The 25,742-nt window shown below is 61.8% G+C and overlaps 4 protein-coding genes across 7 annotated transcripts; 1 reads left to right on the forward strand and 3 right to left on the reverse strand.

Annotated features, from left to right (window-relative positions):
- Nucleotides 1–1,892: 1,892 nt before the first annotated feature.
- Nucleotides 1,893–9,009, reverse strand: Cilp2 (cartilage intermediate layer protein 2). The gene is made up of 8 exons (XM_004873482.3): nt 8,758–9,009; nt 7,849–7,938; nt 7,398–7,670; nt 7,033–7,179; nt 5,846–6,124; nt 5,545–5,653; nt 4,884–5,041; nt 1,893–4,724 (listed from the first exon to the last, which is right to left on the reverse strand). Exons 1-8 carry the CDS (start codon nt 8,822–8,824, stop codon nt 2,413–2,415), a joined length of 3,435 nt encoding a protein of 1,144 aa, XP_004873539.1. The 5' UTR covers nt 8,825–9,009; the 3' UTR covers nt 1,893–2,412.
- A 139-nt stretch (nt 9,010–9,148) lies between these two features.
- Nucleotides 9,149–14,618, reverse strand: Yjefn3 (YjeF N-terminal domain containing 3). The gene is made up of 6 exons (XM_004873452.4): nt 14,300–14,618; nt 12,134–12,242; nt 10,772–10,882; nt 10,499–10,612; nt 10,270–10,420; nt 9,149–9,383 (listed from the first exon to the last, which is right to left on the reverse strand). The coding sequence occupies exons 1-6, from the start codon at nt 14,347–14,349 to the stop codon at nt 9,175–9,177; spliced, it is 744 nt and encodes a 247-aa protein (XP_004873509.1). The 5' UTR covers nt 14,350–14,618; the 3' UTR covers nt 9,149–9,174.
- A 190-nt stretch (nt 14,619–14,808) lies between these two features.
- Nucleotides 14,809–23,595, reverse strand: Ndufa13 (NADH:ubiquinone oxidoreductase subunit A13). Of its 4 annotated transcripts, XM_087202000.1 has the most exons (6): nt 22,291–22,429; nt 21,783–22,183; nt 16,567–16,645; nt 15,688–15,759; nt 15,057–15,126; nt 14,809–14,966 (listed from the first exon to the last, which is right to left on the reverse strand). In XM_087202000.1, exons 2-6 carry the CDS (start codon nt 21,874–21,876, stop codon nt 14,844–14,846), a joined length of 438 nt encoding a protein of 145 aa, XP_087058126.1. In that variant the 5' UTR covers nt 21,877–22,183; nt 22,291–22,429; the 3' UTR covers nt 14,809–14,843. The 4 variants fall into 4 exon arrangements, with proteins under 4 accessions (XP_087058126.1, XP_004873510.2, XP_021106686.1 ...); XM_004873453.4 differs by having other exon boundaries at nt 21,783–23,595; XM_021251027.2 differs by having other exon boundaries at nt 15,688–15,780; nt 21,783–22,421.
- Nucleotides 22,715–23,936, forward strand: Tssk6 (testis specific serine kinase 6). Its single transcript, XM_004873448.4, has one exon. It carries the CDS (start codon nt 22,715–22,717, stop codon nt 23,534–23,536), a length of 822 nt encoding a protein of 273 aa, XP_004873505.1. The 3' UTR covers nt 23,537–23,936.
- Nucleotides 23,937–25,742: the final 1,806 nt, after the last annotated feature.

The following is a 25,742-nucleotide window of genomic DNA, read 5'->3' on the forward strand; positions in this document are numbered from 1 at the left end:
CCTTCAAAACCCAATGCCCCTGCCTCCTTCTCCAGGAAACTGAAAAATGTGGTATCCACGTTTGCTGTGTGACCCACAGCCAATCTTTTAGCTGTGTGGGGGGCCATATTCTCCCTGAAATCACATGTTGGAGTCTCAAGGCAATAAACAGACATTAAGCACCCTTCACATGCTTTAGGTCTGGGGCAGGACGGGGGGCTGCATCCAGTCGGTGCCCAATGTGTGTGTTTTTCCCTTCCTCCCCTCAGCCTCTGCGGTTTTCAGACTCCTGCTTGAAGCATTTTCTTGTTCCAAGATTCCTCCCTCCAGCACGGTGTTAGGAATTTTAAGAACCCCTGGTTCTAAAATTATAAAAGTTGAAAATGCCATGGGCGGGACCCAGGGCCTCCTGTGCCCTGAGCCGACCCCGGGTGGCTGCGGCCAGGGTCTCGGGGGGGGGGGGTCTCAGCCCCCCACCTCCCCAGCAGCAGGGAGTGTGCTGGCAGCCTGGTGCTGAGGGGAATGGATTTTCCAGAAGCCCTGGCTGAGTTCCAGGAGGGAGGCAGCGGCCTCATGGTTCAGGGAGCAGCCAGGCCCGGCCGTGGGCTCAAGACAGTGCCTTCGCCTCTGCAAGCCTCAGTTTCTCCTTCTGGAAGGTGGGGGCCATGGCTGCCATTTTCTTTTTCTTTTTTTCCCTCTTTCTTGCAGTGCTGGGGTTGGAATCCAGGGCCTTCACACTCCGCTCCATCCCCGGCCCTTTCTAGTTTTTATTTTGAGACAGGGCCTCCCTAAGTTCCCCAGGCTGGGCTGGAACTCACAATCCTCCTGCCTCAGCCTCCCGGAGTGCCCGGATGAGAACCGCTGTCATGGCTGCCCCGACCCCGGCCCAGGCTAGTGAAGGGGTCCAGGCCGCAGCCGCCCCGCTGCTGCCGGATTCCCCCAGGTTGGCTGCGGCTGAGGCCCCGACACCCTCCGCGGGCTCTGGCGGCGCAACCTGACACCTCATCGCCGGGCTGGAGCCGCAGTAGCGGGACCCCAGCAGGCAGCCAGACCAGAGCGCGGCGGACACAGCACGTGCTGCGCAAATGCGCGTCCCTCGCTGTCCCGAGGAGGATTCCCCAGAGCCCGGGGCGCCCTCTGCAGACAGCAAGGTGCTGGGGCGGAGGTGGAGCCCAAAACGAGGGTGGGAGTGGCCGGGCCCGAGGGCGGGGACCGGAGGGGCGGGGCCCAGGCTGAGGGCCGCCCCTTCCCTGCCCCTTCCGGGGCGGCCGGGGCTGTGGTCTCCTCCAGCAGCGCACACTGATGCTCTCAGGCCCCTGCTGCCTGCCGGGGGTTGAGACTTTGGGGTCACCCAGGGAGCGCCCCTCCTGCTGGGACTGCTGCCTGAAAGTGGGGTCGCAGTCAGAGCAGTGGCTGGCCCATGGGTGACAGGAAGATTTGCCTGGCCCCTCTGCCACCTCCAAACCCTGGTTCCCACCCAGGTCCTAGAGCCTGGCCCTGGACTTAGTGGCTTGGGCAGCATGTGGTCCGGTGAGGCCCTGCTGAGGACTTGCAGGGTGGCCTCTCCAGCTGCTCCCTGTCCCAGGCCCATCCCGCCAGGACCCTCCAGCTGCCACCGTCCTCAGCGCTAGGGCCTGACACACAAGGCCCCTGGCCACATGGGGGCTTGTGCTGTGTGCACTCGTGTCCCACAGGGTTCAGATGTGTTTCTGCCTGTGCCAGGCATGGCGGAGTAAACCTGTCATCCCAGCACTTAGGAGGCTGAGGCAGGAGGATCACCACAAGTTTGAGGCCAGCCCGGGCTACATAGTGAGTTCAAGGCCAGCCTGCACTGCATAGCAAGTCTCATCTCAAAAAACAAAAAACAAACAAACAAAAAGATGAGCTTCTGTCCCAGGCCTGGGCTGCCCCGCCACATCCCCAAGCCTCAGTGCTGACACTGCAGGGCAGACACAAAGCATCTTTAATCGAGCCCCCAGCCCAGCCCAGCCCTGACACCCCAGCATCTCCAAGCACCAAACACAGGAGCGTGGTCCTCTCAGCCCCAGGCCGTTCCCGCATGGGGATCCCAAGAAGCCTCCTCCTCTGTCACTGGGCCCAGCCTGGACCCCACGCGCACCACAACCAGCCCCCAGCTTTATTTCAATAAATAACCCCAGAACAAAGCTCGGGGCAGGGATCTGGAATCCAGGTGGACACGCAGCGACAGAGGGCTGCCTCAGCGGTGAGCAGGCACCAGTGCCCAGGCCCTGGACAGCTGTCCCCTGCTCCCCACCTCCAAGCCTACGCCATTCCTGGCCCGCCATGGGCCTAGCTTTTGTCCTGACTCTCAGATCTGAGCTGGAGCCCTGGGGACCTGGGGAGGGGATGTCTGGGGAGGAAGGCCTGAGACTTCCAGGGATGGAGCTGGGCCGTGAGCTCGCAGCTCCCGGGTCACTGGCCCCGGCGCCGGCGGGGGACACCCAGGGGCCGAGCCCGGCCCATCTCCCTGCGGATATCCCCCAGCACTGCTGCCGGGGACTCCAGCAGCCTCTGGAACAGACTGGGCCTGGCCGGTGGCTCGCGGCACTGGAAGGTGACAGCCGTGCCTGCGTCGGCCTTCATCTCCCTGGAGAAGCCATCGGAGGAGCCATCGAAGCAGCGGCCGATGGCAATCTCCTTGGCCAGCCTCGGGCTCTGGTCCGTGACCGTGTAGACACCATAGTTGTGACCCAGGGGGTCCAGGGGTGCCAGCATGGCGAAGGCAGCCGGGTCGTCGGTGGGTGCGGGCGGGGGGTGCCGGGCCAGGTAGTCCTGCAGGAGCCCGTTGACAGCCACGCGCCGGCAGCTGCCCTGGGGGGCGATGGTCACCAGCGTCCTGTCCACCTGCCGCTGGTCGAATAGCATCCCGCCACACTTGAACTCCACGCAGGCGGCCGAGGTGCTGGGCCGCTGGGGGTCGCGCACACTGCGGGCGTCCCGAAGGCCGTAGAGCTGTCCCTGGGTGCGGGGGTGGCTGCCGCCCACGTTATGTGATCGTACCACCACCTCCTGGGGGCCCTGGACCTTCACCTTGAGGTAGCAGGCGCGGAACTCCTGTGGGTTGGGCCACCAGGACAGGAGGTCGCCGGTCCAGGAGGCGGGCGAGCCCTCCCGGAAGGGGACCACGTTGTACTCATACTTGTCCGACTCCACGCGTGAGAAGCGGAAATGGCTGGCAGTGACCGGGGCGTCCTGGCAGTCTCGCAGGCTGCGCCATGGGTACACAGGGCCATTGGCCTCGTTGGGGTCCCCAGGCCTGGGCTTGGCCAGGTTGATGCGGAAGCCTGTGCGTTTGAAGGCCAGGTCGTCGTGGTCGGTGCGCTGGTAGCCCAGCCGGTCCAGGTAGGGCTGCGTGACACCCACAGTGGCCGGGAGCAGCCGGGGTCCTGAGGGTGCGGGCTCCAGCTCCTCACCACCCAGGGTGGCGGTGACCAGCGCTGTGTAGGCGTCAGGCCGGTCCTCATCGCAGAAGGCGGGGAGGCAGGCGCCATTGGGCCCGGTGACCGCGCTGTCAAAGCGGCCCCAGGCGCGTGGGTTGGCAGAGAAGCCGGGCGCGGGCTCCAGGTTCACGAGCGTCACCACCACACCCTCCACCTGCTCACTGGCCACGAACTTGTCATTGGCAAAGGCACGGACCTTCACAAAGCAGCGGCGGCGCTCAGGCACGTCCAGGTTGAACAGCCGCCGCTCACGGATCTCCAGGTTGCCCGCCAGAAACACACGCTCTTCGCGGCGCACGCGGGGGCCCGTGGAGCTCTGGCGCCTGAAGCTGCTCTCCTCCTCCCACAGGCCAGTCTCGGGCTCCAGGGACCACAGCCGGAGGGCCTTGGCGTGGCCAGCCATGCGGATCTGGTCAGCGGCCACCCGCACGACCACGGGCCCAGCGTGCAGCTGCTCTGTGGAGCCCGGTGCGTGCAGGTCCACGGAGAACATCCCATAGGTGCGCAGCGGGGCCAGGTCACCGTCACGGTCCACAAAGCGCAGGTCACTGGGGGCCGCCACCGCGGAGGCCAGGTCTCTGGGGTCCACGAAGGTCACCTGGGCTTCCACGCTCCCTGTGTAGGGGCTGCCGTCAGGAGCCCGGATGGATCCAGGCGGCAGCACCAGCTCCCCGATGGGCGCCTCTCCCTCGAGGTCCCCAAGCGGGATCCTGTTGCTCTGCCTGGTGTTCAGCAGGGCAGCCGGCTTCTTCCGCATGGCCCTGACCTCGTGGTACACGCCCGTGCCTTGGGGGTCAAAAGGCAGCACTCGGACGGTATCCACAAACTCGCCGCGGGGGTCCACAAATGTCACCACCAGCCGCTCTGTGGAGGGCGGCACCTCGATGGTGAAGTCGCCCTGGTAGGAGGTAAAGCCAATGGACTCTGGGCCCAGGAGGATCCTGGCAAAGCTCAAGGGCTCCTGGGAGTCCGCAGCCACCAGGCGGCCCCGGACAAGCCCCCGTGGGGGCAGGCACTTCTGGCACCCACACTCGGCCACCACCTTCACTGGCAGGACGTAGCCAGCACAGCGGATCTCCCGGCTCTCCAGGCGGCGCACGGCACAGCAGCTCGAGCCTACTTCCCCACAGCTGGTGACGGAGCCTGTGGGGCCTGGGCAGCGGGTGTCTGGGCAGAGACCCACGTCTAGGTAGGCAGGGCCGCTGCTGCCCTGCCTGCCGCAGCCTTCGGGCAGTTTGATGAGGTGCTCTTGGGGCTGGGGGTCACACGTTGGCTGGCCAGGGGCTGGGGAGCCGGAAGACAGCAGTCAGTGAGACCGAGGCTGGGGGCTTGGTCCATATGGGGATGGGGGATCGGCTGGGGCTAGGACTGGGGTTTGGGGCCCAGGGAATGAAATCCGTTCCAAGCTGGAGTTCACTGGAGCTCAGGGTCAGGGATGCTCACCCAGCACAGTGAGCCGGGCAGGGCCAGAGCGCACAGTGCCCGCCTTGCTCCATGCCTTGCAGTGGTAGAGGCCCGCCTGTTCCGCACGCAGCCCATGCAGCTCCAGGTGGGTGCCAGACCCATGCTGCTGCCGGTCCAGCAGCGTCCCATTGTGGAACCTGGGGTGAGGGACACCATAGGGACCAGGGTGTGAGCCCAGGACAGCAGCTTCCCCAGGGTGGCCTCCTCCTGGGGAGATGGGCCCCTCTGAGGCCCACTTGATCCCTGGGCAAAGCTCTCCCACATGCCAGGGGGGAAACTGAGCCCAGCATCTGCTTCTAGGTCTTTCCTTTTGTTTTTTAAATTTTTTCTTTTCTTTTCTTTTCTTTTTGGTACCAGGGATCGAACTTGGGTCCTTGCGCTTGCACGGCAGGTGGTGAAACCACTGAGCTAAATCCCCGGCCCTACCCTATTTTTTAAATTTTTTGAAATGGTCTCACTAAGTTACTTGGGATGATCTTGAGCTTGAAATTCTCCCGCCTCAGCCTCCTGAGTAGTTGGGATGACAGATGTACACCACCACCTCCAGTTCTAGGTCCTTGAGGCACCGCATAACCACAGGAAATCCAATCCAACCCAAAGCTGGAAAAAGGCCCCTTTCTGGAGCCGGGCCGATGCTTACCACGAGTATTTCTTGGGCACGGGTGTCCCTGCAGCCCTGCAGCAGAAGGTCACGTTGTGTCCGGCCTCTCGCACACGCGACTCTGGGTGCTTCACCAGGTAGGGCTTCTCTGGTGGGCAACAGTGACACAGGTCAGGACCCTGCCCCCCCAGCGTCTCTTGGGAACCCTGCCTTCTCCCGGGCAGGACCTGCACAGCCTCTGCCCTCCCCAGCTGCGGTGGCTCCTTCCCCGTGGCCTCCATTCCTCACCCTACGCGTCCCTCCCAGCTCTTGGCCTCCTCCTGCTCTGCTGGACACTTACTTAGCTTATCCAGAACAATGGTGGCCACCAAAGAACTAGAGCCATTGTCGCGAGCCTGGGCCAGCCCCGGAGAGAAGCCATCCATCTGGGCACTCACATTAGCCCGGCTTCCGGCACAGATGCCAGGCACCCGGAAGGCTCCATGGGCATCGCTGGTGGCAATGGTGCCAGGCTGAGTCTGCAGGGAGACCCTGGCTCCTGACAGCGGGCGCCCCGATGAGGTGACCACGGACCCCAGGAGGATGTGGTCAGGGCACCCACAGGTGTCAGGACTGCATCCTGGAGGAATACAGGGGCAGAGAGGTCTCTATAGTCCCTCCTGAAGAGGGCTTTTCGCTCAGTTAGTCACTCAACAAACACACCTGGAGCACTGCCCCTCTCATATTGTGCCCCTCTCAGGCCTCAGCCACACCTGTGTAGGGGGAGATGGAAATGAGTGGCAGGAGGAGGGAACTCGGTCCAGAAAGAGAGGGAAGGCGCCCTGGAGGAGGGGACAGGAGAGGTGTCTCAAAAGGATGGAGCCACAGAAAGCAAGGAGTAGCACTGAGTAGGTCCGTCAGCCGTTGGGGCCGACTGTGGCTCTCTCCCCTCCCCATCCGGCGGCCTCTGCAGAAGATGGAAACTTCCACTGGAAACTTGTGGGCAGAGGCGCCTGGAGGGCAGAGTGAGGGGTGGGGTCCCCCCATTGGCCACCGAGTACCGTCCCCCCCCACTCCGGGACTCCACGAAGTCTGCAGGCCGTGTTTGTGGAGCCTGGTCGGGCGGAGTTTCCAGTTGCCGCCTGGCGTCTGTCCGGGAGGCCTGGGCACCGGCCGCCAGGGTGTGAGCGGTGTCTGCGTGGGCATGGGGGTGGGGAGCCGTGCTGCGCGTGCACCTCGAGACTAGAACCGAATTCGTGCCGGGGACTCTGCCACCTTGGCCACGCCCCAGGGAAGGGGACCCAACATCCGACCCTGGCTTCCTGCCAGCCCCAGGCCACCCAGATGTGCACAGGGCCTCGCCCTGCACTCTGGTTCCCCACTTCCAGGCCCATCTTCTCTCCAACCCCTGCCCTGCTTGACCCCCACCTCCGCCATCCCCACGCCTCCTCCGGGAGGCTTCCTCCAAGGCCTCGCCCCACTTGCTTCCAGGCCACACCTCTCCACGCAGGACACGCCCACCCCCTCCCTAGGCCCCGCCCTTCCTACCTGGGCACAGAGGCCTCCCGCACTTCTGCGCCTCCTGGCGGAGCCCTGGACACGCGCCCCTACCCCGGCCTGGGCAGCCGCGGCGACCGCCTGGTCCACAGCTCCCGGAGCAGGGACCCAATGCCTCCGAAGCGTTCCACGTGACCACTGCAGAGGACAAGAGATATGAGGCTGCTGTCCTCTCCAGGCACCTTTCCTGCTGGGGACATTGCCACTGCAGGGACCCACTAAAGGCCACATGCATAAAGCCCCGCCCCTAGAAGCCCCTCCCAAAGCCCCGCCCCCAAACGCCACTCCCCAGCACAACCCCGGCCTTGGTCGTCTAAAGGACACACCCCTCGAAACCACGCCCACAAGCCCCTCACCGAGGGGGCAGCGGAAGCGCACGTGGTAATTGGAACAGCGGCGGCCGCGCGGCTGCTCTCGGTTGAGGCACCAGAAGCCGCGTGTGGGGTTCAAGTGCACACGCTCGCCCACCGCCGACGGCAGCGCCCAGTCCGTGGTGCGCGCCTCCAACGCCAGCGGCCGCGAGCACACGCGCGCGGGCCCGTAGTAGAAGCGGATGGCGGCCAGGCTCTCGAAGTCTCCGTCTCCGCCTGGGTGGTCCACGTTGAACCAGGACGTCCACTCGCTGGGCTCTGTGGGCACCTCGCACTGAGACGGGGCGCGCCCCGGGAGGTCCCAGGAGCAGGGCACGCCCCATCCAGCTCCTCACCTAGCGGGAGCCGGCCTCCCTCCCGCCCCGCCCCCAACCCTACCCCCAGGCGGAGTTCCTGCCAATCCACAGCCGAGAGGGCCCCGCCCTGGCGCACCAACCTTCCCAGTCCTCCAGGGCCGGCGAGGGCTGGCCTGGGTGCAGCGTGCGTCCCTGCAGGCCCCAGGCAGCTGCGGTGGGCTCCTGAGCATCTGCAGGAGGGGTGGGAAGGAGGGGGAAGAAGCGGGATGATGGGGACCGCGGTGACGCCCTCTGGTGCCGGAGGGAGGCCAAGGTCACGCCCACTTGACAGGAGAGGAAACTGAAGCTCTACGAGGCCCCTGCCAGCCCCAGCCCCAGGCTTCCGCAGCCCCATCGCTCCTCAGACCCAACCCCATGGGCTGGGGGAGTCCGTGTCCCCACTGTCCCCACACCCGCGTCTCTTTTTTGGGGTGTCCAGCGGCCCCAAGCTTATCAAGTTCGACCGGCTCTGCATCTGCTCCGTTCACCTGGCCCTGGAAGTCCTCCCAGTCCACCCTTCCCTGCCTCCCCCGGGGCCCAAGTTGCCCACAAGAAATCCTGGAGTCCAGCCTCGCTTCCCGAGACTCCGGGCAGGGTGACAACCACGGGCCAGAGCCTTTCTCCTCCAATCCTCGTCTCCTCCGAGGAACGGGCCACCGCCAGCCCACCGCGCTGCTTCCAGGGGTGTCTTGGGTGCGTGGGAGCTGGTGGGCAGGACGGCCCTGACCCCTGGGCGGGACACCTGGCGATTCGGGGTCTCCAAAACAGGCTCGGTCAGATGCCCGGGAACGCAGAGAAACCTCAAGTTCCCATCAACACCCCAGTGCCCCTGCCGCGTCTTCCCGGGAGGAAGGAACGGCCGCAGTCCCTGCCTGGCCCCGGGAGATCGCTGAGCTCCGTGGCTCCCTCTGCACCCTGGACCGTAGGAGTCGGAGGGGACCCAAGTCCCAGGAAGCGCGTGGTGCCTGTGTCCTCTCTCCCCCCGCGTGTGGCTCGCAGGCCGGCCTCACCTCGGGCCCCCGCCAGGTGCGAGGCGGCAGCGACGCAGAGACAGAACAGCGGCAGCGGTGACGCCATCGCCGGTTGGACCGAGGGGCCCAGGGAGTCCGAGCTGCGCCGCGCTCGGATCCGACTCCCGACTGGGGGGTCTGGTGGCACCCGGAATGAGGGCGGGGGGCGTGGCTTTGTCTTGACCCCGCCTGCCCAAGACTGGATCCAACCCGACCCCGCCCTCGTGGCCACGCCCCTGGTGACCTGCACGGAGCCCCAGCCCCGCCCATCCTCCCCCTGGGTCCCCAGCTGCCTGAGGGGAGCGCCGCTGGCGTCCCAAAGCCTCCGGAAGTCCCGCGTGGCGTCCGACCCCCAGCCACCCAGCACAGAGCAGGAGCCAAGGCAGCGAGGTGGTAGCATCTGTTTATTGGTGGCGGTCACAGCGCCGCGACGCAGTCAGTGCCCGCGTAGCCGGGCAGGCGCAGCGCGAACTTGCGGCGCACGTCGTCGGGCACGAATCTGCCGGCCACGAAGTGGTGGCGCCCGGAGAAGCGGCCGGCGCAGCGCTTGGGGGCCGCCAGCGACACCAGCACGTCCGGCCGCAGCCCGTCCTCCGAGTCCCCGCCGCCGGTCTCGGCGTCCCAGCCTGGGGACCAGGAATCGGAGCTGGGGGCTGCGCCACACCCCACCCTGCACCCCATCGCCCCTCCAGACCCAGTCTCTGCCCTGAGTCACCGGGCCCTTCCGGACCTGGCCACCAGGGGGCCGGGCCTCCCCTCCCGGGGGCGCCGCCCGCCCTCAGACTACCCAACAGCCCTCCTCCCTCGGACCCAGCCTCTGCCCTCAGACTGCATCTCTGCCACCCCTGCGCCCCACTTAAATGGCAGCCTCTTCCCTCGAGGCCAGACCTCAGCCTCCTCCCTGGCCTCAGAGCCCCCTTTGACTTAGCGGGACCCCTAACAACGGGCCTCTGTCCCCGAGTGAATGAGCTCCACTCAGTCTCCCCGAACCTGGGGCTGCCCACCCCAGCTCCCACCCTCAGACTCAAGCTCCAGCCACCTGATGGCAGCCACCTGCTCAGACCCGAGTCTGTGCCCCCTTCCCTGTGGAGCCCGGCTGGGGTTGCCCCGGGATCCTGAAGGCCAGGGGACACCCCCCGGAGGGCAGCTGCCCTCACAGAGGGTCCTGGCCAGCCGCTGTTTATCCTGTCTGCCCGTCCCTAATGGCTCCAGCAGGCCCAGGGCGCCGGCCAGGACGCCCGGCCTCTGCCAAGTGAGCTCACGTCTGCCCGGGCCAGAAGGCCAGGGGTAGGCAGCAGCATGCTGGGCCGGGCCTGGGAAAGGGGCTGGGGTCACCTGGGGCAGCAGCCTCGGTCGTTCCCATTCTCGGGATGGGTGTGACCAGGGGCTCAGCTGGAGAGCACGCTCCATCCCCGCCCCCGCCGGGAAGGGAAAACTGAGGCTCAGAGCGGGCAGTCAGCCAGGGGCTTCCCCCGGCGCCCACCCACGCCCACGCCACGCCACGCCACGTGCCTGAGGGGATGTCCAGGCTCACGAGGGGGATGGAGAGCAACTTCAGTGTGGCCAGCGCGCGGGTGCAGGGCCCCCCAACCGCAGCGGGCTCCACGCCTGGGCCCAGCACGGCGTCCACCACCAGCCCGTAGGCGTCGTTGATGAGCTGCACCTGGGGGCAGGTGTGCTCAGGGCGGCCTGGGAGCCACGAGGGCCCTGTCCCACCCCCCACCCCCAGCCTGCAGCAGACCTCGGCGGGCAGGTAGGACAGGAAGGGGATGTCCATCTTCTCACACTGTGTGGTCAGGTCGCGGTGCAGCAGGTCCAGCGAGCGCGTGGGGTAGAAGATGGTGGGCTCATACTCCTGGGGCGGGAGAGGGGAGCGCAGCGCGGGTCCCGCCAGGGAACAGGCAGCAGACCCACCTGGGCAGGCCACGTCCCTGTCCCCTGGGACTCTAGCAAGGCCAGGCTGTGGTTTCTTCCGGATGCAGTCAGGGTGAGCCCGGGGGTCCCTGCTACTTACAAACACCCGCAGGTGCCGGGCACAGACCAGCCCCACCGCCCCATTGTGCTCTGGGCCGCACACAACCAGCACGGTCCTCTGCTTCCGGGAGAGGGCAGGCAAAGGGAACACCTGGTGGGATAGCAAGGCCACAGGCTGGAGCAGGAGCATCCACCTCGGCCATGTGGGGAAACTGAGGCCTGGAGTAGGGGACAAGGTGGAGCTTTGGCGTGGAGACAACAGGACTGGAAGAGGTGTTCTGGCTAAAGGGCTGGGCCTTTGGGACCTCAGTTTCCCCACCCAGCGCACTGAGTCCCTGATTCAGGCTCTGCCAAGAGCCACTGGAAAACGTGCCTCTAGCCCCGGCCACGCCCAGAGGGCGGTTTGTTTGTCCTGGGCCAGAACCGCAGACAGGACACCCATCCACCTTTTCCAGAGATGCCCGCGACTCCTGCCCATGTTTCCAGGCTCAGAGTGGGGGAGCTTGGCGAGGGGGCAGCCCCACCCCACCATCCCTGAGCCTCTCTCTCTGTCTCTCAGCCAGTGCTCATCTCTGCTGGCATGTGACTGTCTTTTTCTTTTTTGTGTTCCTGTTACTGTTCAGCAAGTGCTGAGCTACATCCCCAGCCCTTTTTGTTTTGAGACAGGGTCTTGATAAGTTGCCTTGAACTTTGGACCCTCCTGCCTCAGCCTCCTGAGTGCCCATTGACAAGTGTGAACCACCATTCCGGCTTTTCTCTTTTCAGGTCAAGACCAGGGTTCTGAGTCCCAGCCTCACCCTCTCTCCAGCCAGATTTGCCTCCAGCAAAGGAGCAGCAAAGGCACCAGGGAGCCCACCTTCCCTTAAACCACACAGCAGGGAAACGAGTCCAGGACTCCGCCCCAAGGTGTCATCTGGGTCCTGTGACCCTGCCACACCGGCTGGCCAGTGCAGGAGGCCATTTTGGTGGCTGAGTGTCGCTGGTTCTTGTCCTCTGGACACCCTAACCAGGACGCACTCCACTCAGGAACGCACTTAAGTAAGAACATAAAAGTTCAGTCCAGGTAAAGACAGACACTGAGCTGCTTTTAAAGGGCTACAGTGGCTGGGGCGGGGGAATGAAAAAAAAGGGGAGGGAGGAGGAGAAGGGAGGGCAGTTTCCGCTGTGAGCAGATTTATTGGCCTTTCCCTGAGGGGACCCATGGCCAGCAGGTGGCCACACGTGGAGAGGGACCTCATTGCTCTTCTCCTGTCCTCCCAGAGCTGGACGCACCCGGGCCACAGCTCTGCTTCCAATGTGACCTTGGGCAGTCCCCGCTCCCGTGCCTCAGTTTCCCCATGGTGAAGGCTGGGCCGGCCTGGCCCGGGGTGAGGTGATGTCCTGGTTCCGGGGGCTCAGGTACCTTGGTCACAGCCACGGCACTAGCGTGTCCACACAGCTCCACCAGCTGCTGTCGCCCGAAGCGGTAATCCTCGAGCAGCTCCCGCTCCAGGGCGGCCGCCTCCGCCGTGCTGAGGACAGAGAGGCGCATGGAGACGCGCCCGCCTGTCGGAGCCCAAACATCCCCTCGGCGTTACGCGCCAGGTTCAGAAACTACCCTCTCACCCTCTACCCCAGAGGAGCTCTTACGAGCCCTGGGTGGGGGAGCCTTCCTCTTCCTCAGTTTACCAGACCAGCGCCCGGTTGAATGGCAGCCGGCAGAAGTTGGAGCCGAAGCCCGGGGCGCGCGCGCCCTCTGGTGGCCGAAGGTGGTTTCAGGGCCCTGGGGCCAGGAGACCAGATCCGAACCAAGCACGTAGGAGCGCACCAGGGAGAGGGAAGGGCCTCAGTGGGGGAGATGGAGTCCAGGACGCACCGGCGGTGGGCAAGGCGGGTTCTGAAAACTGCAGGGTCTTTTTGGTTTTTGGAGACAGGGTCTCACTATGGAGTCCAGGCTGGTCTGAACTCAGGCTCCCAGAGCTAGGATTGCAGGTGTGCCTCAGCATACACATCTGCAGTTTTAACGGCTCAGAGGGAGATGTGGGACTTGGACCCCCATTTAGGTGCAATGAGGAAGTTAAAATATTTAGGGCCACGTGGCTTGAGAAGTTCTGCCATCCGGCTTGCCAGGGTCCATGTCCACCTCTCTGGGCAGGAGGGCAGGGAGGCAGGAGGGCCCAGGGCAGTGAAAACGGGACCTTTCACAGAAGCCAGGGACTGAGAGGGCAGGACATTAAAGCAGCATAGGGCCCTTTCTCTTTCTTTCTTTCTTTTTTTCTTGGTACTGGGGATCGAACTCCTGCGCTTTCAAGGCAGGCGCAGGAACCACTGAGCTAAATCCCGGCCCTTCATCAGGCCCTTTTATGTAGGGACCACACCAGCCGGGCGGTGGGGCTTCCGAGGAGCACCAGCCTGCCGGCTGGCAAGGGAACAGCTGGCAGAGATGGGGTTGCCCCTTCTCCCCTTGCTGTGGTGGCACCGGCTGCCCTGCTCGTATGGGCGGGCAGAGCACACAGGGGCACCAGAGACCAAAGGGCACGGGGGCCATTGAGGCTTCCTGGGGGAGGCGACCCGGGCAGCAGGGACAGCCAGGGTCCAGGTCCCGTTTGGCTGGCGCCAAGTCAGGGAGAAACGCAGCCGGGAATTTTCAGGGGCCCCGGGGTGGGGACAGGCAGGTGCCTGGTGGGTTCAGGGTGCAGAGCCTGGGTCTGTGACTGACGCAGGAGGAAGGTGAGGGTGGAAGTGGAAGCAGGGGTGCCACTGGCCCTGCTCCCGGGAAAGCCCGTGCCGGGAGCTGCATTCGGGTTCAGGGTGAGGGGCCCACAGGCTGGGAATGCATCACCCCAACGGGACCCTCCTGGAACTTTTATCTTCTTCAAAGCGGTGATTTCGGCGACAGAGGGGACGCAGTGGCGCGGGCTGGGACAGCAGCAGCTCGGGGCGGGGACAGGGCAGAGCTGTTGGCTGCCGTGGGGCTCCGTTGCGAGGGTGCCTCTTACTCCCCCAGCTTCGGCCCCCAGAAAGCCTGAGGCGGCCTGGGTGAGAAAGGAACCGGGCTGCTTCCCGGAGGGGACTGGCACCCTCCGGCCGTGCCCACGCCAGACGACCACACCCACGGCCCGCTGCCCGCTCACCTGGCCGTGTTCGCAGCGGTCTCAGCCCCAGCTCCTCCCGCTCCTCCCGGGCTCGGGAACTCAGCACGGACGCGTCGCCGCCCCCCAGCCCCTCCGAGTTCCTCCCACGCGCCCCGGGGAGCCGCCTCCCCCGCCAGGTGAAGCCCCGCTGCCGCCCACGTCCGCTCCGGCTGTGGCTCGGGCAGCAGAACCCTTCCCCGGCCTGTTCCTCCTCGGGACAGGAGGAGCAAGCAGGGAAGCTGCCCAGGGGGACCCGCAGGTCCTGGGGGGCAGCGAGGTGAGCTGGAGGCACTGATGAATATTCATGAGGGGCTGGCGCTGTGGATGCTGTTTCCCTGGCAACAGGGCTCTGGAGGCGTCGGCAGGTGGGGCGGCCAGTTCCCCGCCATGCTGTCTTCCGCACCCCGCTCTGCCCTCCCGGCCCTGGTACCAAGCCTGCCCCTCTCCCCGCTGACCTGAGGAAACTCCGCTCCTCAGGCGCCTCCGCAGGCTCCGTGCAGCTCATGGCCGAGGTGAGCGGATGCGCGGGCTCTGCACAGCTGTGGCCTTTTAAGCGCAGCTCGGAGGCGGGGCGACCCCTCCCCCCCTCCTCCCGCCCATCCAGAGCGCCCGCCAATCAGGAGGCGCCGCGAAGGCGCTGCGCGTGCCCATTGGCCAGTGCGTGTGGGCCGACTTAACTCTTCCTTACCGGACAGGAGCTGCCACCAGGGGGATGGAGGGAAGCACAGAGCTGCGACAGAGGCTGGGAAACTAAGTCTGGGGAAGTGGTGAGAGACAGGCCCACCTCAGGGGGTGGGGAGACCCTGGTCTAGGGCCACTGGGCATCCCCAGCAGCCCTTGGCCCGGTGACGGTAGAGGACCCTAACTGATAGCAGCCCCAGGGGTCGGGGCTGCTGACACCCGGTGTCCACGGAGGCGCGTGGGGCCACAGGGGTGGGTGGCGGACAGACACAGCAGCCGAAAAGCCGGGCACACACGTTTATTTCCTGCGCGGGCGCCCTACAACGAGAACCACATGAAGCCATAGCTGGCGTTGATGACCTCCTCCGGCGTGCGCAGTGCATACAGCTCGCCGATGTCTGGGGTCACCCAGCGAGTGGTGTGGAACATGGACTCGCCCACCTGGGGACAAGGACAGAGGGATGCGAGGGGGGGCTGGGCCAGGCCCCACCCCGCACCCCAGAACCGGGCTCTCGCAGAGGCCCCACTCACCTTCCAGCCGGGCACGTCCTTCATGATGATGGCCTCCTCCTCCAGGTTCTCCCTCAGCATCCGCAGGACCCTGGGGGCGGGGCGGTAAGCAGCCTCCCTCCAGCCCGCCCTTCCTCCTTCCCTCTCTCCCTCCCTTCTTTTTCTTTTTTTTGAACTCGGGACTTTGCGCTTTCGAGGCAGGGGGCGGCACCACTGAGCTAAATCCCTGGGCCATCTTTCTTTTTATCTTGCAGTGCTGGGGCTGGAACCCAGAGCCTTATGCATGCTAGGCAAGTGCTCATCACTGAGCCACAACCCCAGCCCAGTTTTAACACTGTATTTTGAGACATGGCTCACTAAGTTACCCAGGATGATCTAAACCTTGCAATCCTCCTGCCTCAGCCTCCTGAATAGCTGGGATGAAAGGTTGGCAACCATGCCAAACCCTCTCTTCCTTCCCTTCTTCCCTCTGGCAAACTTCTATCCTGTCTCCTGACCCAGCCCCACTGCCCCTTCTTCCAGGAAGGAAGCCTTCCTATTCTCCCCTCAGGGTCTCTGTAGGTCATCTCTGGCCTGCTCCAAGGGGAAGCAGCTGCAGCTGACAGACCCCATGGGGTGGGCCTGCACCCTCCCACCCTGGAGGGAGCCCTACCTGCGGTCCCTCTCAGCCTGCAACAGGGGCAAGAGCGCAAGCCGGGCCTCCAGGTTCTCGATCTGCAGGCGCCTGTGGAATGCAAAGGTGACCCTGGGGTCACAGGAGGCTGCCATGTGGGGCGGGGAGAAGAGCAGCTCGAGTGGTGGCAGGAGGCTGGCGGCGGGCGGAAGGGGATGCTGGGCTGGTCACCAGCCAGGTAGGAGGGCCAGTGGGCGGGAGCCGGGCATAGGCAAGCGCACTCACGACTGTTGGCTTCACACTTTCTTTTCAATTAAAAACTTTTTCCCTCTAAAAATAGCCCAGCCTGGTGACCTCAGTGCAGGGGGGGACAGTCATCACAGGGCTCTGGGCCTTACAGAACCACGTCCGCCTGTCTCAAAATAACTATAGGGTGCAGGCAGGCGGAGGGCGGTCCTCTCTTCTCCCTGCACCCAGCAATTTCCAAGATCCTCGCTGGCAGGGAGGCAACCAGCAGCCCATGGAGTGACGAAGCCTTCGTCTCCTGGTCCCTGCGCCACCGTGCCCTTGGTCCGGTTCTACACCCTGATGATCTGCCTGGCTGTCCCCCCAACAGCAGCCTGCAGTGTGGGCATGTCACCGGCCTGCACACAGGATATCCTGTTCTAACGGGTCTCCTGACCCGGCAGCCAGAGGGGGGCGGTGGACCCCTGGCTACCAGCTCCCTGCTTGCTGGACCTTTCTGAGGGGAAAGCTTAGAAATGTACTTGAGGCCAGAACATGTGCACCATGGGGGCCTGGACCGCATGACTGCCCAAGGGCACCTGTGCCCAACCTCACCAGCCCCAGTGACAGGACTCCCAGAAACCGCAACCCCCAACACCACGCCACCCACATGCCCGGCCAGCTGGACTCTACCTGCGCTCACGATTCCACTTTATCATGTTCCAGTACCCGTAGAGCAAGGTCCCGATGCCCAAGGCAAACATGCTGTAGCCTGCGGGGAGAGGGAGACGGGTCTCGCTCACACTCAGCCGCTCTGGCATGTCCTAGCCTGAAGAGCACCACCCAGGGGTACCTGCGAGGGGACAGGTATCGGGGACACAGCAGTGACCTTGCCCGTGCCCATCTGCTCTGCACTCTGGACTTTTCTCTCACACCCAGACAATCGGGGCTGGGTGGCCCTGGTTCTACCATCTCCCACTAGGAGGGCGGCTCTGACAGCGTCCATGGCTGGGTCTCACCAGGGCCACTACCCTGCACACCGCACACATGCATGCTGCACGCGGCCACCAGGGGAAGGCAGTGCCCCGCGGGGGTGGCACTGTGACTTCCTGGCCCAGGAGGATAGGGCCTGCATGCTCCAGGGGAGGGACAGAAGCCCCATGAATATTTCCTGAGGACCAGCAGGGGCCCGGCTCTAATCCTGACTAATCCTGACTCTAACCCCGGGATGGATGGCTGGGCTGGCTCACACTCGCTCCCCCCAGTTTCCAGCCTGGCCTCCTTCCCAGGGGCCTGCTGGCTGCTAGGACAGACCTGCAGCTCTGGTTCACACCCAGTAGGTGGCCACGGTCGGTGTGATGTTACGTGAGGTCCACCTGGGACTTGGGTGGCACAAGGTCTGCTGAGGGTGGCCAATGTCCCTGTCCTTCCCTTTGCTCTTCAGCTTGGCTCCGGCACAGGGCTGCCCGGTACCGCTGCTAGATTCGGAAGCAAATGAGAAAGCGGTTCTGGTTTCTACTGTGTCATTCAATCTGCTAGAAGCATGTGCTCAGAGCCGGGTGGGGTGGTGCACACCTGTCACCCCAGCATTCAGGAGGCTGAGGCAGGACTGCAAATTCAAACCCAGCCTGGGAACTTAGTGAAACCTTGTCTCAAAAAATAAAAAGGTCTGGGAATGTAGCTCAGCATGAAGGCTGTGGGTTCAATCCCTAATATCAAAAAATAAAACAATAAGAAAACTCAGGCCAGGGATTTAGCTAAGTGGTTCCGGCGCCTGCCTTGCAAGCACAAGGTCCCGAGTTCGATCCCTGGCACCAAAAAAAAACAAAACAAAGAAAAGAAAAGAAAACTTAATAAGTAAGTTCACAGATGAGAACAGGCAGCTCTGAGTGGATGGTAACGCTCCCCAAATAGATGCAGCATATTCACCGTATTCCCCATCCTGCAGAAACCCTCCAGCAGGCTTCACATGGATGCACTGGGGCCAGAACAGCCCAAACAACTCTGGAAAAGTGGGACAAAGTTGCAGGACTCATACTTACCCCGCTTCCAATGCACCACGCAGCTGTGTGTACAGCACAGCGTGGTCCTGGCACGCAAGGACACATTCAGCAGCAAGACAGAGCCCAGAGTCCAGAAATAAACCCTCATATTTATGGTCAATTGATTCTGGACAAGGGAGCCAAGACAATTCAATGCAAAAGAACAGTCTTTTCGCTAAATGGGACAACTGGACAGCCACGTGCAGACCAATGCCAGGCGGTGTCCTCAGCTCATACACAAAAATTAACTCAACTCGGATCAAAGGCCTCAATGTGCAAGCTGAAACTCACTCTCTCGGGGAAAAAACCTAGGAAGGACCCAGGCCTGTGGCCCACACCTGTCATCCCAGCATTCAGGAGGCTGAGGCAGGAGGATCACTTCGAGTTCAAGGCCAGCCTGGGCTACACACTGAGTTCAAGACCAGCTGGAACCACATAGACAGACCCTGTCTCAAAGAAACCTAAATAAATAATGACACAACCAGACACCGACGTGTGTTATAATGTGGATGAACCTCAGAACATACACCAGACATAAAAGGCCACAGAGTGTATGAATTAATTTATAGGAAGTGGGAAGAACAGACAAATCCAGAGACAGGAAGTAGATCAGTAGCCACCAGGGAGATGGGGGCGTGGCTTCACTGTGGGGCGATCACTGTGCTCTAAATGTGGATGCTGGCAATAATCACACACTCTGTGCATACACGAAAGATCAGTAAACCTGGCTGTGTACAGTGGCCCACACCTGTGGTCCCAGCGCTCTGGGAGGCTGAGGCAGGAACATGGCAAGTGGAAGCCCACCCTGGACACCTCAGTGAGAGCCTGTCTCAAAATAAAAAATCAAAGGCTAGAGATGTAACACAAGAGTAAAGGCCCTGGGTTCAATTCCCAGTACTGGAAAAAAAAAAAAACCTCATATGAATTGGACACATTTACTATGTGTGTGCATACATGTACATACACTATTTTCTTTGTGATGCTGGGGATGGAATCCAGGGCTTTGTGCATGCTAAGCAAGTGGCCTACCACTGAGCTCTACCCCATCTCCCCATACCTTTTTTTTTTTCCAGTACTGGGGATCAAACTCAGGATCTTGCACTTGCCAGGCAGGCGCAGCCACATACTTTTTTTGAGACAAGGCCTCACTATGCAGTCCAAGCAGGCCTTGAACTCACTATGTAGCCCAGGAAGACCTCAACTTGGGGTGATCCTTCTGCCTCAGCCTCCAGAGTCCTGGCATTAAAGCCGTGTGCCCCCACGCCTGGAAGCCCAACATACTTTTTACAAGTGAATTGTGCTGTGTGCTATGTGAAGTCCACTAAGATGCCAGATTGAAGGGTCACCCACTGGGCTTAGGAGGCTCTAGAGAGACAGGGAAGAGCTGGTGTTGGTGAGTGGTGGTGTGGACTGACAGTGGCCTGTGCCCACTGAGTACAGGCAGTAACGTGTGGTCCAGGTGGGGAGTTGAGTGGGTGCCAGGCTTGGGGACGCCAAGGCCTTAGACAGGAAGATGTGGCTGATGGGAAGCTGCTTACCTGGCCAAAGCTGGGGCCGAGGGGGGGTGTGGCAGTTGGGGAGCAGGACCTCTGCATACTCACTGAGAGTTCAAGGCCACCCTGGGTTACACAGTGAGACCTTGTCACCAAAGAACCAAAAAAGCAGCCAGGTGTGATGACACACGTGTAACCCCAGCACTCGGGAGGCTGAGGCAGGAGGATCGCTGGAGTTCGAGGCCAGCCTGGGCTACATAGTGAGTTACAGGCCAGCTGGATTACACAGGAAGATGCTGTCTCCAAAAAAGAAAAAGGAAAAGGAAAAAAGAAAATCCAGATGCATCATTAAAAAAAGAAGACAGGAATAAGGGTATAGGTGAGTGGAAGAGCACCTGCCTTGGCATGCACAAGTCCTGGGTTCCAACCCCAGACCTACAAAAACAACACATTTTCCAGATTTCAAGGCCAGAGGGTCTCAGTTGTCAGGACAATCATTTACAAATGTAAAATGTTTTTAGAACTGGGTTGTGCCAGAACAGGCTGGAGGGTGGATCTGGGATCTAAGGAATACAATGTGAGCTGAGGCTTTTTCCTTTCTAGACACTCGGCCTGGAACGCAGGCTCTCCCACTGCCAGGCAATCAGGGCAACCTCCACTGGGGGCTGGGCAGCATGATTCAGCACTGTTGCTGTTTTTCTTTCTTTTGGGTGGGACTAGGAGTTGAACCCACAGCCTTCTCTCTGAGCTAAATCCTGTCCCTTTTTTCACAGAGACAGGGTCTTGCTATGAGATTCAAGCTGGCCTTGAACTCACAGCTATCTTCTTGCCTTCCCCTCTTTAGTGCTAGGATTACAGATGTGCAGCACCATGCCCAACCTTTTTAAAATTCATTTTGAGACGGGGCCTTTTATGTTACCCAGGCTGGGTTCCCTTGCGATTGTTTTGCTTCAGCTGCCCAGCTTGCCAGGATTACCTGTGTGGGCCACTGCATCCAACTAGGACTCTTTAATTTTTTTTTTTTTGTACCGGAGATCAAACTCAGGACCTTGTGCTTGCGAGGCAGGTGCGGAACCACTGAGCTAAATCCCTGGCCCAGACTCTTTAATTTTTAACTCACAGACATGCTTTTTACCCTGTTCTCTTCCTGTTCTTGACACTGTGGCACCTTCTGTTGTGCCAGGTGTTGCCCTCCTCAGCAGCTCCCTAGTCACATATCCTTAACACAATGGCTGGAGAGAGAGGACCTGTGTGTGTGTGTGTGTGTGTGTGTGTCCCAGGCCTCACTCTTTGTGCACCCACTTTCAGTAACTAGCCCTTGATTGGCCTGTGGCCTTCAATTTGCAGCACCCCTCCTGCTTCAGCCTCCCAAGTGCTGGGATGACAGGTGTAAGCCACCATGCCCAGCTCAATTTTTTGTTGTTGTTGTTATCAGGGATCAAACTCAGGACCTTGGACTTGTGACGAAGGCACTGGAACCACTGAGCTAAATCCCCCCGGCCCCTGAATTCGATTTTTTTTTTTTTTTGGTACCGAGGATCAAACTCGAGTCCTTGCGCTTGCGAGGCAGGCGCCGGAACCACAGAGCTAAATCCCCGGCCCCTGAATTTGATTTTTAACTCAGACATAATTCGCATAACATGCAATTTTTTTTTTTTTAGTACCGGGGATTAGACTCGGGACCTTGCGCTTGTGAGGCAGGCGCCAGAACCACTGAGCTAAATCCCCAGCCCTGGTTATTTTTTTGAGACAGGGTCTTGTTATGTAGCCCAGGCCAGCCTTGAATTTGTGGTAATCCTCCTGCCTCACCCTTGGGGAATGCTGGGATTACAGGCATGGGCCACCACACCCATCATAAACTACATTTAAATTTTCTTATTTTCCTTAACTCTGAGTTCTATGTATGGGCGCCTTTTATGTTCTCCTCTATATTTTCCTGTGATAAAACCAATAGTGAAATTTAAACGTTACTTAAAATGTTGGGAAAATTTAATACTGTTTCCGGGGGCATTTTCTGGGGGAACGGGGCTGTGAGGGAGAAACCCGGGCATAGAACACCTCATAGATTCCCTCTGGGTTCGGGTCCCAGCCTGCCCTGGGTGACCCTGGGACCGTGGCAGCCTCCGTTTAACTCACTGTAAAATGTGAGCAATTAACTGGACGGACCTTCAGAGCTGAAGGAAGGAAGCAGAGACTAAGCTGTAGTTATTCAGCAGCTATCATCATTATTACTAAAGCCACTGGGGACCCCCCTGGCTCTACCTGTGGTCACAGCTTCGGGCAAACTGAGGCCCGCTCACATCGCCGGCTTCCGCCCCTGCCGCAGCGCGCCAACGGCCCAGACCCTGAGATCGTTGCGCATGGCGACACTAACCCGACAGTCCTCGGCGCGGCAGGTTCCGTTTGTAGTCGATGGTGCCGTAGCCCCCCGGAGGGGGCATGTCCTGTTTCACCTTCTGTACCGCCATCCTTGCAGAACCTTGCACTTCCGGTCCCAGGAGGAAGTGGCGCAAACGTCCACCGCCATGCTGAGTGTGGCGGAAGCTGCGGTGAAGACCTCCCTCAGTGCTGGGAACCTGAGGTCCGGATCCCTAGTTCTCCCAAGGCTCGGGAGAGATCAGGAGGCGGGGCCTGGCTGTGACTGCGGGTTCCGTTCCGTTCCGTGGAGCCCTTATCTGCTGTTCCTCCAGACAGGGCGTAACTTGGTCATCCGGACCTACAGCCTGCCGGGGTGCTCTGGACCTTGCGCGAGAAGCCCTCGCGTCCACCTTCCTACTGGAGTCGTACGGGGCAGTCAGAAACCCCGAGCTCCTGGGGCAGGCAGGTCCCCAAGTTACGCCCCCCTCTCCGGTTTTCTCTCCCCTCGGGGACACTGCGGGCACCTGAGGGCTCCACGTGGTCACCGGCTGGGCTCACAAAGTTCGGAGGAACTCAGGAGAAAGCGTTCCAATCCCAGGTGCAAGCGCTCCAATCCCAGGAGTGGCCTCTGCCCTGTGGGTGGCTCGTGCCCTCTCTAGTGGCCTCTTGTCAAGAACTCACCGTGGGGCCACTGAGTCACAAAGCACGAGGCCCTAGGGAGGAGCTACCTGGGGTGGGGTCCGGCTGGAGTGACGCCCACAGTCACTTCACAAGGCAGAAATTGTTACCAAGGCGATACAAGCCGCGGCACCGGCGGGGTCCGGGGAGTGGGCGCATGGGGGCACAGGGGTGCAGGTGCCGAGCGCTATGGATTAGGCCAGAAATTGGAGTCCGGCCGCCCCCCAACAGCAGCCGCCTCCTGCTCCCCGCGCGCCCTTGGGGGTCATCATGTCGGGCGACAAACTCCTGCGCGAACTCGGCTATAAGCTGGGCCGCACAATCGGCGAGGGCAGCTACTCCAAGGTGAAGGTGGCCACCTCCAAGAAGTACAAGGGTACGGTGGCCATCAAGGTGGTGGACCGGCGCCGCGCGCCTCCAGACTTCGTCAACAAGTTCCTGCCGCGGGAGCTGTCCATCCTGCGGGGCGTACGGCACCCGCACATCGTGCACGTCTTCGAGTTCATCGAGGTGTGCAACGGGAAGCTGTACATCGTCATGGAGGCGGCCGCCACAGACCTGCTGCAAGCCGTGCAGCGCAACGGGCGCATCCCCGGGTCGCAGGCGCGTGACCTCTTCGGGCAGATCGCTGGCGCCGTGCGCTACCTGCACGACCACCACCTGGTGCACCGCGACCTCAAGTGCGAGAACGTGCTGCTGAGCCCCGACGAGCGCCGCGTCAAGCTCACCGACTTCGGCTTCGGCCGCCAGGCGCACGGTTACCCGGACCTGAGCACCACCTACTGCGGCTCAGCCGCCTACGCGTCGCCCGAGGTGCTGCTGGGCATCCCCTACGACCCCAAGAAGTACGACGTGTGGAGCATGGGCGTCGTGCTCTACGTCATGGTCACTGGGTGCATGCCCTTCGACGACTCGGACATCGCGGGTCTGCCCGGGCGCCAGAAGCGCGGAGTGCTCTATTCGGAGGGCCTCGAGCTGTCCGACCGCTGCAAGGCCCTGATCGCCGAGTTGCTCCAGTTCAGCCCCTCCGCCAGGCCCTCGGCGGGCCAGGTAGTGCGCAATAGCTGGCTGCGTTCTGGGGACTCCGGCTAGGAGCTGGGGTTCCAGGGCTGCACCGAGCCAGCCGGCTGGCGGGTGCAGGAGCGGTGGCGCCACTGGGGACTGGAGACCACGCCTCCGCGTGCCACTGCGCACGCGCTCTCTCCGCCACAGGCCCGCCGCAGTTACCCCCACCCGTACCCGATGACCTTTGGTTCCTACTTCACGATCCCGAGAGTAGAAGGCGAATGTGCATCCTCGATTCCCGCCCAAAGGCTTCTGGAGGGGCGGGAAAAGAGGAGACTGGCACATTGTGCCTGTGAGGAATGAGCGATGGCTGTGCAACCCTGGTGGCTGCGTGAAGTTGTGGACGCGCTGAGGCCGTCCCTCTCTGGCCAGCCGGGGGGTGCCAGGTTTCCGGTTGGAACCTGCAATAAACTCGCTGTTCCTCCCACGTGGCTTCAGCGGTGCACCGGTTTACAGAGGAAGGAGGGTCACTCCCGGAGGAAAGTGGGGGCAGGGTTCCCGTTTTTAGAGAAAGGCAGATTGAGGTTCTGCCTTCACGTTTCAAAGGGGTCTTATAGGACTCAAACTCGGAGCTCTCGGGCTCCCCTGCCTGGGCAAACCCAAAGGGGCTTTGTTGTTCCCGGGGCCGTGATGACCCGGGTGGGAACTATTTTGCTCATTTACAGATGGGGAAACTGAAGCTCACACAGGTGGCATGTGCCCAAAGACAGCTGGCATTTGGCCACCCACCATGCTGAAGTGGGGGTGGGAAAAGCCCTGCGTGGTGAGGGCCCCGCTCTGGGAAGCTGGTAGGAGTCAGAGTGGGCTCCTCTCACCTCTGCGGTTCTTGAGCACTTGCTGTGTGCTGTGTGCCTGGCCCTGGAGCTTGTCCCCAGGAGGAGGCACGTGACTCAGGTGAAACCAGACGGGCGGGGAGGAAGGTGACTGTTAGCCGGGCACATAGAAAGGGAAGACTTCGGGCTGAGCTCTAAGAGGGCAAAGGCTTGGGTAGGGCCAGGCGCCCCTGCAGCAAGACCTGGGAGGTGGGGGCGAGAGGGGAGCCAGGAAGGCCCCCCGTGGATCCTAGGGGCGGTGACTGGTTTGGTGACCGCAGCTGTCTCCTCCCTGAACCTCATCCTGCTCATGAGCCCACACGGTCTCCTGTGTGGGTGTCACCACACCAACCCTGGGCTTTCCGTACCCTGGGGACTGAGGGCCAGCCCTAGGCTCACCCCGCCCTCATTTTGCAGACGGGGCTGGCAGGCTGAGGTCCGAGCTGTACAGAAGCCCAGCCCTCTGGTTTAAGGGACCGGACCCTCCCTCAGGGCCGGGTGAAGGGTGTGCACTGTGCAGAATCAGTGCAGGCTGCGGTGCGGTACACACCTGTGCTCGCAGCGCTCGGGAGGCTGAGGCAGGACAGAGTTGGAGACCAGCCTGAACTACATGAGACTGTCTCAAAAAACAGAACAAAAATGGGCAAAGCCAGTCCACACCCTCCCCCTTCTCCCTGCAACCCACCCACACTCTCCTCTTTGTTCCAGGCCTCCCATGCTTCGTCCCACCTCCCCGCCTTTGCACAGGTTGTCCACACTCTTGGCATCACTTCCCCTCTCATTATTGGTCTAGTAGGAAGTGGAGGCCCACATCTGTAGTCTCAGCTACTCAGGAGGCTTAGGCAGGAAGATCTAGAGTTTGAGCCCAGCCTGGACAACTCAGGGAGACCCTGTCTCAAAATAAAAGACAAAGGCTGGGAGTACAGCTCAAGTAAAATCTTTTAAAAAAGGAGTCACCTGGCATCACCACCACACGGCTGGCTGTCATGTCCCTAGCACAGAGGGTGTAGCACTTGCAGTCTGCCCACAGGTGTAGCAGCTGGTGGGGCCCAGGCCTCCTTGCAGCTGGACCCGCACCTCAAGGCCTGGGGACGATGGGTGCACAAGGGTGGAGGGCAGGGCTCGGATATGCCCGTCCGACTCCCGGCGCCACCTCTGTACAGTTGCAGGTGGTGCTGGACAGGCACAAGGTTTTGTGGCTCTGGCCCTGGGGAGGTCATCAGACCCCAAGCCAGTGTCAAGGATGCCTCAAAGTGAGCCTAGGGTCAGTAGCAAGCACCTTCCTAGCATAAGGTGCTGGGTTCAACTCCCAGCACCGAGAGAAAGAAGGCCAAAAAGCAATATAACCGTGTCAGCACCTGGGAAAATCAGGGCCAGTCTTATGCACGGAGAAACCACTGGTCACACACTGCTGTGAGGCC

The sequence above is a fragment of the Heterocephalus glaber genome, unplaced genomic scaffold (assembly GCF_053883595.1).
Source record: "Heterocephalus glaber isolate CG9 unplaced genomic scaffold, H.glaber_assembly_v1.0 deba00001761, whole genome shotgun sequence".
NCBI classification, from domain to species: Eukaryota; Metazoa; Chordata; class Mammalia; order Rodentia; family Bathyergidae; genus Heterocephalus; species Heterocephalus glaber.